General features: G+C 45.5%; 1 protein-coding gene across 1 annotated transcript in view; it reads right to left on the bottom strand.

The window, feature by feature from the left end:
* Positions 1-14,890, bottom strand: part of frmd4bb (FERM domain containing 4Bb) — a 67,007-nt gene that overhangs the window by 45,787 nt on the left and 6,330 nt on the right. The window contains exons 2-5 of the mRNA XM_066670264.1: positions 6,160-6,225; positions 5,042-5,136; positions 4,147-4,239; positions 123-207 (exon numbers count right to left, since the gene is read on the bottom strand). Of these exons, the coding sequence (XP_066526361.1) occupies positions 123-207; positions 4,147-4,239; positions 5,042-5,136; positions 6,160-6,225 (339 nt within the window). The remainder of the gene's footprint in view (positions 1-122; positions 208-4,146; positions 4,240-5,041; positions 5,137-6,159; positions 6,226-14,890) is intronic.

Below are 14,890 nucleotides of genomic sequence, written 5' to 3'. Positions count from 1 at the left end.
GAAATCTCCATCACACTTTATTAAGGTGTAATTCACATGAAAAATGATTAATTTATTCTTAAACTCTATGATTTACAGTGTCTCCTACTGTAGCTCTGTATTTGACATAGGTTTAGACTCACGTTATAAACTGCAGCTTTAGCGTTGAGGAAGAACAGCTCCACAGTCGTGTGCTCCTTCAACAGAGAAATATTCTCTATGTAAAACCTAGAGGGAAAAAATAAACCATGACTTTTATATTTACAATAAATCAACATTTAAAGTCAACTCTCTGAATTCCACTTTAAAAGCCATGCTTTAATTATTGTATATATTTTTTATTCAGATGCTGCAGAACATCTTCAATGTATTGTGAGTGAAAATATAAATCGATTGATTGATTGATTGATTGATTGATGGATTGATCATAAAAACAACCAGAGGATTTCCTTCACGTATTTGGCTTTTGAACAGAGTGTGTGTTTGAAGTGGTGTGACTCTTCTAGTCGTTACGGTGCAGGTTTAGCGCTCCAGGAAACTCACAGACCAATCACATGTGTTTCTGCATATCACATGTGAGGCTCCTCAGCCAATCAGATCTGTGCATTATGATGAGCGCTGTGACTCCACTGAGTGACACACACAGGGCAGGGTCCAGACGCCGCTGTCCTGGGGCCAGTAAAAACAGCCCGAGTGTCACGCAAGGGGACATGAGGAGTAGATTTTAAGGAAGGCGGACACACTCGCTACAATAAAGACAGTTTAATGTGTAAATAACACGACAAACGAAGTTGACGATAAACATGGGAATGAGCAGGAAACAAAACTACAAAACTGGGGCGTGATACAGGCAGGAGACCGAACGAGGCACGAGAAACAATCTAGAAAAACAAGCTAGAGAAACAAACACAATACACGACAACAAAACCTAATAACAACAAAATGACCGATAACAGGAAGTGAGGGAAGAGGGCTTAAATAAACGAACTTAACACGAAACACCTGACACAGATAACGAAGGTAAAGAAGGCGGAACATAGGCGGGACAAAGGCGGAGAATGAACATAAACAAAGCCATGTGCAGGGATAGGAAAACAACAAAGAGAGAGCCACATAGAAAGGGAAAACAAACAAGAAAGTGCCAGGATGTGACAGACGCCCCCCCCAAGACGCGCAACTCCTGGAGCGCGAAAAACTAGACTCTCCAGGAGCTGGCGCAGGAGGGGGCCAGAAGAACAAGACAAAAAAAAATGAAACTAGAAGACTTATGATAGGACAGGAAATGGAGGTAAGAGACTGGACTTAAACGGACATCGGACAGAACTAGAAAGAACGAGAGAAGACAGGAGTAGGAACCGGGGAATGAAAAATAGACTGGAAATTAGATGGAACACTAACCGGAGACTGAGACTGAGACTGGAAAGGAGCAGATACACGTGACGGAACTGGGAACTGGACATGGGTATGGACAGAGGGTTTAACTTGTGACTGAACATGACTAACAGGGAATTGGACAGGGCTTGGCAGGGGTACAGGGACCAAGACATTAACAGGGACTGACACTAATACAGTGACAGGAACTGGGATAGAAACAAAAACCGACACAGGTACAGGGACAAGAAGAGAGACAGGAACCAAGACAGGGACAGATACAGGAACAAATACAACATGTGGGTGCCCAGGGCTGGCAAATGCCCGTGGAAATGGCTGAGGGACCAGCCTGGGCACAGTTCTGGGGATCGGCCCCGAAGTCCTTGGAGCCGTCCTACGGGTATGACCGGGAGCGGCCGTAGCCACAGTCTCGGGGGCAGAAACGGCCGTAGCCACAGTCTCAGGTGAAGAAACGGCCGAAGCCACCTTAACAGGCGCAGAAACGGCCGAAGCCAAAGTCACAGGAGTAGAAATGGCCGAAGCCACAGTCATGGAGATAGGAGTGGCTGAGGGAGCCGTACTCACGGAGACTGGAGACCCTGCGACGACGTCCACTGAGGCCGGCGGAACTGCGACGACGTCCACTGAGGCAGGCGGAACTGCGACGACGTCCACTGAGGCAGGCGGAACTGCGACGACGTCCACTGAGGCAGGCGGAACTGCGACGACGTCCACTGAGGCAGAGGAATCTGCGACGACGTCCACTGAGGCAGAGGAATCTGCGACGACGTCCACGGAGGCAGACGGAACTGCGACGACGTCATCCACGGAGGCAGACGGAACTGCGACGACGTCATCCACGGAGGCAGACGGAACTGCGACGACGTCATCCACGGAGGGAGAAGGATGTGCGACGTCATCCAAGGAGTCAGGAGGATGTGCGACGACGTCCACGAAGGCAGAGGAATCTGCGACGTCGTCCACGGAGACTGGAGAAAGTGTGACGACGTCCACGGAGGCAGAAGAATCTGCGACGTCGTCCATGGAGACAGGCGCGGCCGGAGGCACCGCGCTCAGGGAGACAGGCGCGGCCGTAGGCGTTGCGCTCATGGAGACAAGCGCGGCCGTAGGCGTTGCACTCAGGGAGACAGGCGCGGCGCTCAGGGAGACAGGCGCGGCCGGAGGTGCCTCGCTCAGGAGATCAGAAGGGACTGCAGCGCCGTTTCTGGAAGCAGGAGAGACGGGCGCTGCACTCACAAAGACAGGAACGGCTGGAGGAGCTGCTCTTATGAAGACTGGAGCAGCCGTTGGCGCCGTGCTCTCGGAAACTGGAGCTGAGGCGTCCAACGAGGCAGGTGCTCGTGCTGCTCGCCGAGCACGAGTTGAGTCTTTATGATGTTTAGGGGTTCTGATGGGCGCACTCTTGAGGGATTCCCTCAGAGGTGCGCCTCTGTTAGCCTCACCTGCGTTGTCCTGCGGTAAGAGGCTAACAGCCCCTACACATAACCCCCCCCCAAGAATTTCCCCGGACCTGAGGGGATAATCCTCCAGCGAAGGGGAGCTTCCAGCCTGTTTTCTCCTCCGGCTCCGTCGATTCCCGCTGGAGCAATTACTCGATTCATGAATCGAGTCTTCTGTTCGGGGGAAATGAACCGCACCGGAGATGAGCTGCAGCCGTTGACTCCATTCCGAGGCCGCTATTAACGCCTCCTCCACGGGATCTTTGGGGCCTGTGCGGAACGGAGTCCGGCGAATTACACATCTCCTAAACGAATAGTCTGTGTTAGCTGTGTCCTTATTCAGATCGGTCATTCTGTCACGCAAGGGGACGTGAGGAGTAGATTTTAAGGAAGGCGGACACACTCGCTACAATACAGACAGTTTAATGTGTAAATAACACGACAAACGAAGTTGACGATAAACATGGGAATGAGCAGGAAACAAAACTACAAAACTGGGGCGTGATACAGGCAGGAGACCGAACGAGGCACGAGAAACAATCTAGAAAAACAAGCTAGAGAAACAAACACAATACACGACAACAAAACCTAATAACAACAAAATGACCGATAACAGGAAGTGAGGGAAGAGGGCTTAAATAAACGAACTTAACACAAAACACCTGACACAGATAACGAAGGTAAAGAAGGCGGAACATAGGCGGGACAAAGGCGGAGAATGAACATAAACAAAGCCATGTGCAGGGATAGGAAAACAACAAAGAGAGAGCCACATAGAAAGGGAAAACAAACAAGAAAGTGCCAGGATGTGACACCGAGGGACGAGATAAAAGCTCTTTAGGACACATTCGGGACGACGGTGTGGTGTGAGTTAAAACCAGAAACTTTAATGAGAAGGCAATGATTCTAAGTCCCGCCCTCCAGCAATAAGAGCCAATCAGATCGCTGTTTATGGAAGATTTGAAATTAGTTTGTTAACTGTATAAAATGTTGCTATAACTACGAGGCTACTTTAATGTACAGGACGTGGCACTGATCATGTGCAGGTTATACTTTATGTTCCAGTCCTTGGCTTCAGAAAACTTCCTCTAACTGGACCTTAATGAGTTTTAATGAATTACCCCTGCTATAAACTATATCAGCTACTCAACAGAAGTTAATAATCATATTAATAATGAATACTTAAGACTGAATAATAGCCACATCAGCGTGTTTACGACCTGATTACAACTAAAATAATATAATATTAAATATTATACAGTTCTTTAGAGAAAATAATAAAGTTTAAAGCAGTAAATAAGATCTTCTCAAATCATTCTGAGGTGCTAGGTTTTACCTGACGAGGAAACTGAGGGCGATGGGCCCTGATTTCTTGGAGAAGTCGTGCTCCAGAACTCTTCTGTCGAGCTGCAGCCATTTACTGTGACCCCTGAGAAATTATAGTGAAATAATTCAAATGAAAAACAAAAGAATACTTCACACATACAGTTAGCAGTGGACTAAAAATAACACACACTAGTGCACTAGAGGCTGTGAACACACACACACACACACACACACACACACACTAGTGCACTAGAGGCTGTGAACACACACACACACACACACATTAGTGCACTAGAGGCTGTGAACACACACACACACACACACACACACACACACTAGTGCACTAGAGGCTGTGAACACACACACACACACACATATACACACACACACACACATTAGTGCACTAGAGGCTGTGAACACACACACACACACACACACACACACACTAATGCACTAGAGGCTGTGAACACACACACACACACACACACACACTAGTGCACTAGAGTCTGTGAACACACACACACACACACACACACACACACACTAGTGCAATAGAGGCTGTGAACACACACACACACACACTACTGCACTAGACTCTGTGAACACACACATACACACACACACACACACTAGTGCAATAGAGGCTGTGAACACACACACACACACACACACACACTACTGCACTAGACTCTGTGAACACACACACACACACTAGTGCACTAGAAGCTGTGAACACACACACAAACACTAGTGCATTAGAGGCTGTGAACACACACACTTTTAACCATTAGGCCACGGCTGTTCAAATGTTAATTTTTAGCTGTTGGTTTTAAAATTAAAACAAAAAACAACCTTTAATTTGGTTTGTTATTTTTATAAATATCTCTGAAGATGAAGAGACTCACGTGTCATCGACGAAGGTGAAGCCAAAGTATTCTTTCTCCTTGAGATTAAAATGAGACGAGACTAAATCCAGGAGCTCGCGAGACAGGAGCTTCGGCTACGGGAGAGAAACACAGATCACTTCTGTTATTCTTTAATCTGCTGAAATTACACTTTGAAAATAACAGGAATATAGTGAAATAACGTCACGTGGGTGACCCAGAGTTACCACACTGATCAGCCATAACATTAAAACCACCCCCTTCTTTCTCCACTGTCTGCTCCACTCTCTCTGTACCTCTACACTTACACACTGTAGTCCATCTGTTGCTCTGCATACTTTGTCACCCCCTTTTCCCCTGTCCCTCAGCACTCAGGACCCCCACAGAGCAGGTGTGATGTGGTGGTGGATCATTCTCAGCGCTGCAGTGACACTGACGTGGTGGTGGTGTGTTAGTGTGTGTTGTGCTGGTGTAGAGTGGATCAGACACAGCAGTGCTGCTGGAGTTTTTAAACCCCTCAGTGTCTGGACTGAGAACAGTCCACCACTTCCCAAATAATACCTGCTCTGTGGGGATCCTTTGTCAAACAAAACATTATATTGTATTTTGTCAGCGAGTCCTTCTCTTTGTCTCCACATCCTTTCAGACCCACGGCACAGAGCTGTTCTTTAAATAAACATAGGGTGGCCTTTGCTCTTTAAAGCCTTTTAAAGACATTTTAAAGCTTTCTAAATTTGAAAGCATTAGAGCTGCAGACTGGTTTTGAGGTCAGTGCTTATCTGTGAGGCTTTCATCACCGGAAAGGGAGAGGAGGATTAATGCAGTCCACCTTAAAAAATAAACCTCCTTCTCCCTGGACTCTGAGACTCAGTGTGTTCCCAAAATAAATTCACTGTTTCTTCAACACAACTTGCTCTCTGTGACATCTGCTTAGCACCGTCCGCTCTCATCAGCATCATCGGGAGTGAAGGACGCTACCCCACGGAGTGAGATGAAGGCAGCCCCTCCACATAAACATCACTGATCACCTTAAATGTACTGCTATCTGTATGTAACACACCTCTCAAACGGAAGAGAATAAATATGTGTTTTTATTTAATGTGATTTAATCTGGGAGTGTTTATCCAGTGAGTGTTTACCTGAACCAGCAGCTCCAGCATCCTGTCGTCCAGAAGATGAACCTGACACAGACGTCCCTCAGTCATCTGCACAGAGGTTACAGACCAGGTCAGAGCTTCATCACTCTCTACATCACCTCGTGTCTTTAGTTCTAAACATCCCCTGAAGCCACAGGTTTGAGTGTTAGTTTAAAGACAGGGGACATGTCCCTTTAGAGCTTCTGTAGATGTTTTATTTGCAAAGAACAATAAACAACACCTTATAGTGTAAAAATATTCTAGTGTTTTTTTGTGTTTGTTATTAATATAAAATCAAAAACTATTAAATTCCATGTTTTTTCGTCTGTTATTTTGTTACTGATCCTGGTGCTTTAGGTTTTCGCCCTGGTGTTATTTCAGTATCGGTATTGAGATATTTAATGACACTAGTTTCTATTGATGCCACAGTCTCTAAGGTCAACAAACATTTCAATTATTATTCCACACCAGTGCCACACAAATGGGTGAAGCATTACAACAGAAATAACTCTACACTCGATCCAGTGCCAAGGTTCTTCTATATCCATTTCCATAGTTATTCCACACTAGTGCTGGGCGATATGAGCACAAATCAATATCACGATTAATTACCACGATTACGATTAATGAACCATTATTTTGTGGTTGTATTTATGACCCTCACTTGTGCTGTAAATATGCTCCAGTGTTAAAGCTGGGATAGTTTCTCCAATGTCGCTGGGAGCTTGTTCCTCTCTCGTTTTCTGAGCTCTGTTTATATTTGGTGTGTGATTGAGCATTTGTTTCTCAGTGTTTACATTTGACACCACAGACACAGTGTTTTTCTTTGGTGTGAGCTCGAGTCGCTCGGTCGGCCTCGGCGTTTAGGTTCTCCTCCATGTGGCAGATAGGCAGAATCCCGTGACTCCAGTGTGTGGTAGAGTGGTTTTAAAGGGACAGTACATGAACACACAGTGGGGACATAACACAATAAAAATAATTGATATAAGCAAGATTTTGATTAGTTTTCCATTAATTGCCCAGCTCTATTCTACACCCAATACAAAGGTTACTCTACGTAATTTACCATAGCTTCTCTGCACCAGCTGGTTCCAGCACATTCACTGTTACATTAAGCCCATACTCACTGTACTACAGCTGTCACACCTTTAAATGCATTAACACGGGTATATCATTCTGCCACTAGATGTCACTCTAGAGCACCAGCATCTCAGACCAAAACAAATGTGTCGTATTTACTACACCCTCCTTTTTGCGGTGAATTGTGGGATTGTTTGAGTGCACTGAAAATTGTCCTCTATGTTTTTGAACACTACTACAAAATGGAACCCCAAAATGGTGCACTATGTAATGAATAGGCCACAGTTTCAAACAGAGAATTAAGACAACTGCTCAGTATATCCCTGAGAGAGAGAGAGAGAGAGAGAGAGAGAGAGAGAGATGAAGAAATCGTCCTGAAAACAAGGCAGTGGCGGAGTGAGGTGGTAGTTTCCTATCCTCCCCCAAAAGTTACATAGTGCAGTTTCTGCAGTGCTGACACCAGAATAGAAACAACAGAAGCTCTGTTCTCACATTTATCAAATCTGAGATTACATCAGATCCATGGCTCCTCCTCGCACTCAGAGACATATCTAGAACCTCCTAAAGGTTCTAAAGCAATGTTTTAGTCTCACACATAGGCTGAATGTGATTGGCTGATGATTGAGGCCTTCAGTTCAGCTCCAACAACAGCACTAAAAAAAACCAACAGCACTAAGAAAAGACCGGATTAACCCAGATACGTAAAACATCAACATTTAAAGGTTTGTAAAGGGTTAAACGGTCTCATACCTGATACACCTGTCCCAGGTAAAAGCAGGGCTTCAGACACCTTCTGTCCATCCTCCAAAAACAGTACCTCCTCATAAACCACTCCAGCAGCCTCCACACCATCCGCCTGCTGTGGCTCAGCACTCCCTGCAGCCAGGGCACTAATCTCCAGCCCATTCCTCTGGACTTTGGTCAGGGCTAAAGCTAACGCTAGCAGTAATTCTTAACCCTAATCTCCACACACTGGGGCCTCGAGACGCTCAAATCTGGCTAAAACCTTTGCGCAAACTCTCAGATTCAACCAGACTTTGTTTAAAAGCTCCTTCCTCGAGCCCGAGCTGAGGGAGCGTGATTATTATTCAGAGGTTTTCTCCTCCAGAGTGGGCCGGCTGTGGAAAACTGGCCCGGCTCAGAGGGAAAAGCCTGAGGTTTTTGTGGAGGGTTGCTCTTTACTGGACATATTTAAACACACACACACAGGCGTCTCTCAGTTCCAAAAACAACCCCAGGCCGAGCCACACGGCCCTCATCGTCCACGTGTCCAAATTCTTTTTTAAAACCCTTCCCGAAAACACCCACTTCTGCTAAAACTATCAGGCGGAGGTCTGTGAGCACCTGCCTCTCCGGGGACATTGATCAGGACTGTGTCCCTCTTCACTGCAGAGACAGGGACAATCCTAATTCTCAACCCACCCCCACCCCCCCTCCCCCTTGTTTTTGAGCGTCCTCTCTTCCCGTGGAGCTGAGTTACAGGGCACAGTGGTTAAATCTCCCCCTACGACACGGGACGACCCTTCAACCCCCTGATACTTCATCAGAACACAAATAAAACAGAGCAGCGCTTCATTCCCAGGCGACTAGCGCCGCTCTGTAGCAGCTCTGCACCAGTCTGCAGTGATATCAGAGGAGCTGCTGGACTTTAGTTACATTTAGAGCCTCATTCTCCTTCAGAAGAATTCCACACTCAGAGATTACCCCCCTCTCCTCACTCTTCTGTGACATGGAGCTCAGCTCAGAGTCTCATTCTGCAGAGTTCTGTTCACACTCACAGTTCCACCTTAAATGCAGTACCTACAGAGGGAGTACGGAGTGATTTGGGATTAAACCACAGTTTCTCTCAGGTATCAGGGTGTTTTGATGCCTCTCTCTAAGACGTACTGGACTGCCCCCTACTGGACTGTCATGATAATGCAGTGGTTTTCAAATTTTTTCGAAAACGGACAGAGGAAAATGTCTGTTTTTTAGAAATAAGTGGATCCGTGTGGATGGGGCTGATACACAGCAGGGGGCGCCACTGAGGTCTCATTGTACAGTCAGATTTGAGGACTTTTCAGGAACTATGTTTATAACATAGACATGACACAAGATTAGAGAGGAGAGCTCTGTAAACTGATGGATTTTACAGTTAATCCCGCTCTGTTAATCCTGCTCTGATGATCCTGAGTGACAGAAGAGAGAGCGCACTCTGAGTGTGTTTTATCACTGAGGTCTGAGCCGATGGAGAAGTATGCATGTTAAATTACTGTCCAGAAACTTCCGCTCACCACACACCCACACTGTTATTAAACAGAAAACAGCTCCTCACACATCTGGAAACAATACAGCGCTGTTTACCTCCAAACTATGTGACTTTCTCAGACGTAAGGAACAAACACAACCAAATATTTACTGAACACCATTCAGTATTCAGGGGAAGATCCACTGCATTTTCCAAAATTCCACCATAATTCAGTGCTCGACATGTTAGCATTTACTGTCATTACTCTCTGTGAGGGGCTTTTAAACAGGACGTCTGGCCACCCCCCCTCTACTGACACTCACTGGCCACTTTATCAGAAACACAGGTCTTGTCTATGTAAGGTGGACTGGCCCGTGTTGGGGAAGTGGTGTGTAGTCAGTGGACAGTGGCTGTGTGCAGACGGATGCCGGTGTGAGATTTATCGACCGCTCAGAGGCTCATTTGCATATTAAAGGCAGAGGAAGTGTGAATGTAGGAGTGTGATAAGGCTGAATGCAGCCCTGTGTGTGTTTACTGAAGCCAGATGTTTATCAGTGTTTGTGAACAGTGGCAGAAACCTCTCTGAGCTTCAGGCTCATTTCCTGCGGCTGCTGACCATCATCCAGAATTAATAAATAAAAATAAACTAAAAAACCGTACCACGTGCAGCCATCGTTCCACTGACGAGAAGCCGTAATTAAAATCTATAACTGGAAACTGAAAACTACTGTTTGGAATTTAAACAAATATTCAAAATAAAAGTAAATGTAATGTATTTGATTTCGAAATAAATTTGACTTAATTCGGTATAAAATGTAGTTATTTGATTTAATTGTTTTTTGTAATTAATTATTAATAATTTTCTATTTCCATTTTATAACTACTTTGTGCTCTGATGTATTCAGGTGTAGACTGTGCTTTCAGACACAGGTCATAAGTTATTACATAAATATTTATTGGTCAGATCCAAAGGGAAAGGGGGCGGAGCTGTTGTGAGGGGCGTGGCATCAACGGAGTGAGGCAAGGAGTAAATTATTAAATTATTAAAATAAAAAAAAGTATGAAAAAAAAATATTTTTATTTTAAAAGATTCAAAGTTTCAATACGCAAAATTCCACATTTTCCATTAGGATTTTTTTAAATGAACGAATTTATTTGATTCCACACTGCAGCCACCAGGGGGCAGAGGACTTCCCTCACACTCACTTTCAAGCTGGAACATGTTTAGGGAGAATACACTGGCTACAGGATTTTTGTGTACAACAACAACAACAGTGTTTATTTACAATTAAATTAATTTAGGCACTTTCAATATTTGATGTACACTAAGTTTCCGACACTCGGATAATCCTCTGGTGTGTGGAACAGTAGAACTGTGTTCTCTGGAGTGATGGAGTTCCTCTGGTGTGTGGAACAGTGGAACTGTGTTCTCTGGAGTGATGGGGTTCCTCTGGTGTGTGGAACAGTGGAACTGTGTTCTCTGGAGTGATGGGGTTCCTCTGGTGTGTGGAACAGTGGAACTGTGTTCTCTGGAGTGATGGAGTTCCTCTGGTGTGTGGAACAGTGGAACTGTGTTCTCTGGAGTGATGGAGTTCCTCTGGTGTGTGGAACAGTGGAACTGTGTTCTCTGGAGTGATGGAGTTCCTCTGGTGTGTGGAACAGTGGAACTGTGTTCTCTGGAGTGATGGGGTTCCTCTGGTGTGAGTAGGAGTGGTGAGTTTGATCCAGAACTAATCCCCAACACCAGCCCCTGACCCTCACTGATTAGGATGAGGCTGAACTCCATCAGATTCTTACAGCTGTGTTCCAGTGTGTGGTGTAAAGCTGGTTGTTGCTGCGGTGATGAACACACACTCGACTAAAGCCCTGAAGCTCAGGTGAGTTGCTGGAGGGGTGTATATTTCATCACAGCCACAAAACAGGTTTTACTCTAGATACCGGAACATTGCTCTGAGCATTTGATGGCGTTTGCCATACACATATCAATGAGGGACGAAAGCTGCCCCTGGAGACGTCAGACAGACGCTCACAGATCCAGACTGAGCCATGAGTAATAACTCTCATCTATTTTTAACTCCCCCTCTCCGTACACTCCCCCTCCACACTCTCTCTCTCTCTCTCTGTTCTCCTACTCTCTTTCTCTCACTCTCTCTATACTTTCACCCTCACTTCCTCTCTCTCTCTGTACTTTCACCGTCTCTCTCTCTCTCTCTCCTGTGACAGACTCAGCTCTTCTAAACTCAGACTGTAACAAATAAAATCACTCTGAATCTGAGGAACAGAGCTGTGTGTGATATTTTTCCTCGGCCCCAAACAACTGTGACTGTGGTTCCTCTTTTATAAATTATTATTTTACAGTAATTTTTTATTATAGTTCTCATTATTCCTCTGTGTTTTAAATGTAACACTAAGCCAACGCACGCCATCCACAGGAGTCCAGTGTGGAGCCAAGGTTAAACACATTTCAGAAAAAAAAACACTGCACTGAGTAAAAACAGAAAAAACGAGAGCGGAGAAGAAAGAGAACAGAGTGAAAACGGCTAAAAACCAGAGCTTCTGCTCCTCGCTCCTCACTGCTGTGCGCTCGGGGTCGGGGTGAACAGCGAGCGGCTCATTATCATTTAAAGGAACAGGTGCTGAAAGCGGGCGTTCTGAACAGGGGCTGTTTACACAGGGGGAGAACACTGCTGTGGGGCTCGTGGGGTTTGGACCAAAGCCCATGTTCCACTGTGGAGACGAGGGGGAATGACCTTATAATATCCCTGCATCAATCTCAGAGGAGAGATATTAGATAAGTCCACTCTGTTTAAGATGTTTTCCCTTGATTCGAGGTGGTATCTGCAGTCCATGCCTCAGAGGAGAGGGAGACTTCTCCGTGAGGAAAGTCTAACAGCTGACTGTAATAGTCTCAGGCTGCAGTTTTATCTCCGTGGCACCAAGACGTGAATAATTAATCAGAACCTGTGTAACACACCAGACCCCAAACCGTCTTAAGATCAAGGATAACACACACACACACACACACACACACACACACACACTTCACTTAATCTTTTCTCTAAACGTCAAGGTTAAAATGCGATGTCTTTATGAAGATCATGATCCCAAAGTGAGAACATCTACTTCAGCCTTTTCTCTCAGCTCTACTGTCGGTAGAGCTCGGCATACTGTTGCTCTGCATACTTTGTTACCCCCCTCTCCCCCTGTTCCTCAGCGCTCAGGACCCCCACAGAGCAGGTGTGATGTGGTGGTGGATCATTCTCAGCGCTGCAGTGACACTGACGTGGTGGTGGTGTGTTGGTGTGTGTTTCAGAGATTCAGTGCCGAAAGAAAACAAGACGGATGTTTACGAATAAACAAGTCATTAAACTGTTTCATATTTTATATTTATTCGTGTTAAGCTCTGGCCTGAGATCAGTGTCATTATGACTACGCTTAGGATCATCAGCCTAGAGCTGTAAACCAGAGTGAGATTAAAGAGAAACTGCAGTGTTTTCTCTCTCTGCAGTGTGTGTGTGTGTGTGTGTGTCTGTCTTACTCTACTACTGCAGTTCTCTGGGGACAGCCAATGGAGAAACTGCTCAGGCCATAAATGAACTGAGCAGTGAAGCTTACACACACACGCACCCACTCACACACACACAGACACACACACTGCTGCTGCTGCTGCTTTGAAATTTCTCCACACTGCTAAACACAAACACTGAAGCGTTCAGGATCATCTCTGTACATTATAAAGAAACTCTTTGTTCGGTGCAGGTTCATATTATAGTGTGAATCTGGAGCCCACCAACCCACACACTGTGAAACAAGACCCCAGTCAGTTCTCTGTGTGCTGCCTGAATCAGAAAATATGGACTAAAACAGGTCGTTCTGATTCTGCTCCTCTTTTGACCTCAAATGCAGAGACTTTAGAATGGCCCCGCCCCCTCGTCTGAGTCTGTCCAATCACAGCGCTGGACCCGTGTTTATGTGAGAGCGCAAAGACGAGGTTAAACTCAGCAAAACAGACACAACAAGCGCGGAGAAATAAGAGCACTGAGTAAAAACGGAGAAGAAAGAGAACAGAGTGAAAACGGCTAAAAACCAGAGCTTCTGCTCCTCGCTCCTCACTGCTGTGCGCTCGGGGTCGGGGTGAACAGCGAGCGGCTCATTATCATTTAAAGGAACAGGTGCTGAGGGGAGGAGAGTATGAGCATTTTAAAAGAAATCCAGGACAGTAGAAACGAGCACAATAAACCCACTCTGCTCCTGTAAATGTTAGCATGTGTGCTGAGAGGTTGTAGAAAGCTGTGTGTGTGTGTGTGTGTGTGTGTGTGTGTGTGTGTAACTCAGACAGAGCAGAGAGGACTGAGGATTAGCTTTAGCATCTGTGTCTCTGGAGAAGCAGCTCATCCTACTACTGTTACTAAAGGAGACAGAATTGATGACCACCGCAGCACTTAAAGCTACCAACTCAAACTCAGAATCAGCAGCAAAGCAGTTCTATAAATGTAGTTCTACAATTACAGACTGTAGTCTATTTGTTGCTCTGTATACTTTGTTAAACCCCTTTCCCCCTGTTCCTCAGCGCTCAGGACCCCCACAGAGCAGGTGTGATGTGGTGGTGGATCATTCTCAGCGCTGCAGTGACACTGACGTGGTGGTGGTGTGTTAGTGTGTGTGGTGCTGGTGTAGAGTGGATCAGACACAGCAGTGCTGCTGGAGTTAATGGTGTGTAGGTCTACCACGCGGCGTGTACAATCTGGTGGTTCTGGTCCACATTAAAAAAGGTGCAACATGAACAATGTGGTGGTCCTTTTCCACCTTAAAAAGGTAAGACATGTACAGTTTGGTGGTTCCAGTTAACCGTATATTGTATAGCACTGACTGAGTTTAAATGCTGCACCTTTTAAGGTGGAATGACAAATTCAGATGACATTTATCTGGCTTCTAATCTGATTAGACAACATCTTATAATGAAGCATTCAAGTAGCATGATAAACTCGAATAAGACTCCAGAACCTGAGGGTGTTTTTTGTTTAATTTAAGGAGGAATGGCCAATTCAAAGGAATAATTATTTAATTAGGGTGTGTACTGATGTATTATAATGGTGTGCGTTGTTATAGAATAGATGCAGGTGTGTGTGTGTCTATCTGTGTGTGTGTGTGTGTGTGTGTCTGAATGCTCTCTCCTCAACAACGAGTGGTCGATAACATGATATAGGATCCAGCTTAGACGGATTACACCCTCCACTACACACACACACACACACACACACATTTCCCAGTGAGCAGCCAGGGGCATTCAGTCTGTTTCTGCCCCGATGATCCCGACATGGCCAAAGGTTTTTGGACACCTGCTTGTCCAGCATTTCTTCTGAAATTACAGCAATTAATCAGATGTTTATTTTTCTTCACTTCTGTAACCATGGGATGCTCTGGAGC

This window comes from Hoplias malabaricus, chromosome 5 (assembly GCF_029633855.1).
Source record: "Hoplias malabaricus isolate fHopMal1 chromosome 5, fHopMal1.hap1, whole genome shotgun sequence".
Taxonomy (NCBI): Eukaryota; Metazoa; Chordata; class Actinopteri; order Characiformes; family Erythrinidae; genus Hoplias; species Hoplias malabaricus.
Note: the sequence above shows the minus strand (reverse complement) of the source record. Positions and strands in the feature narration are given on the sequence as shown.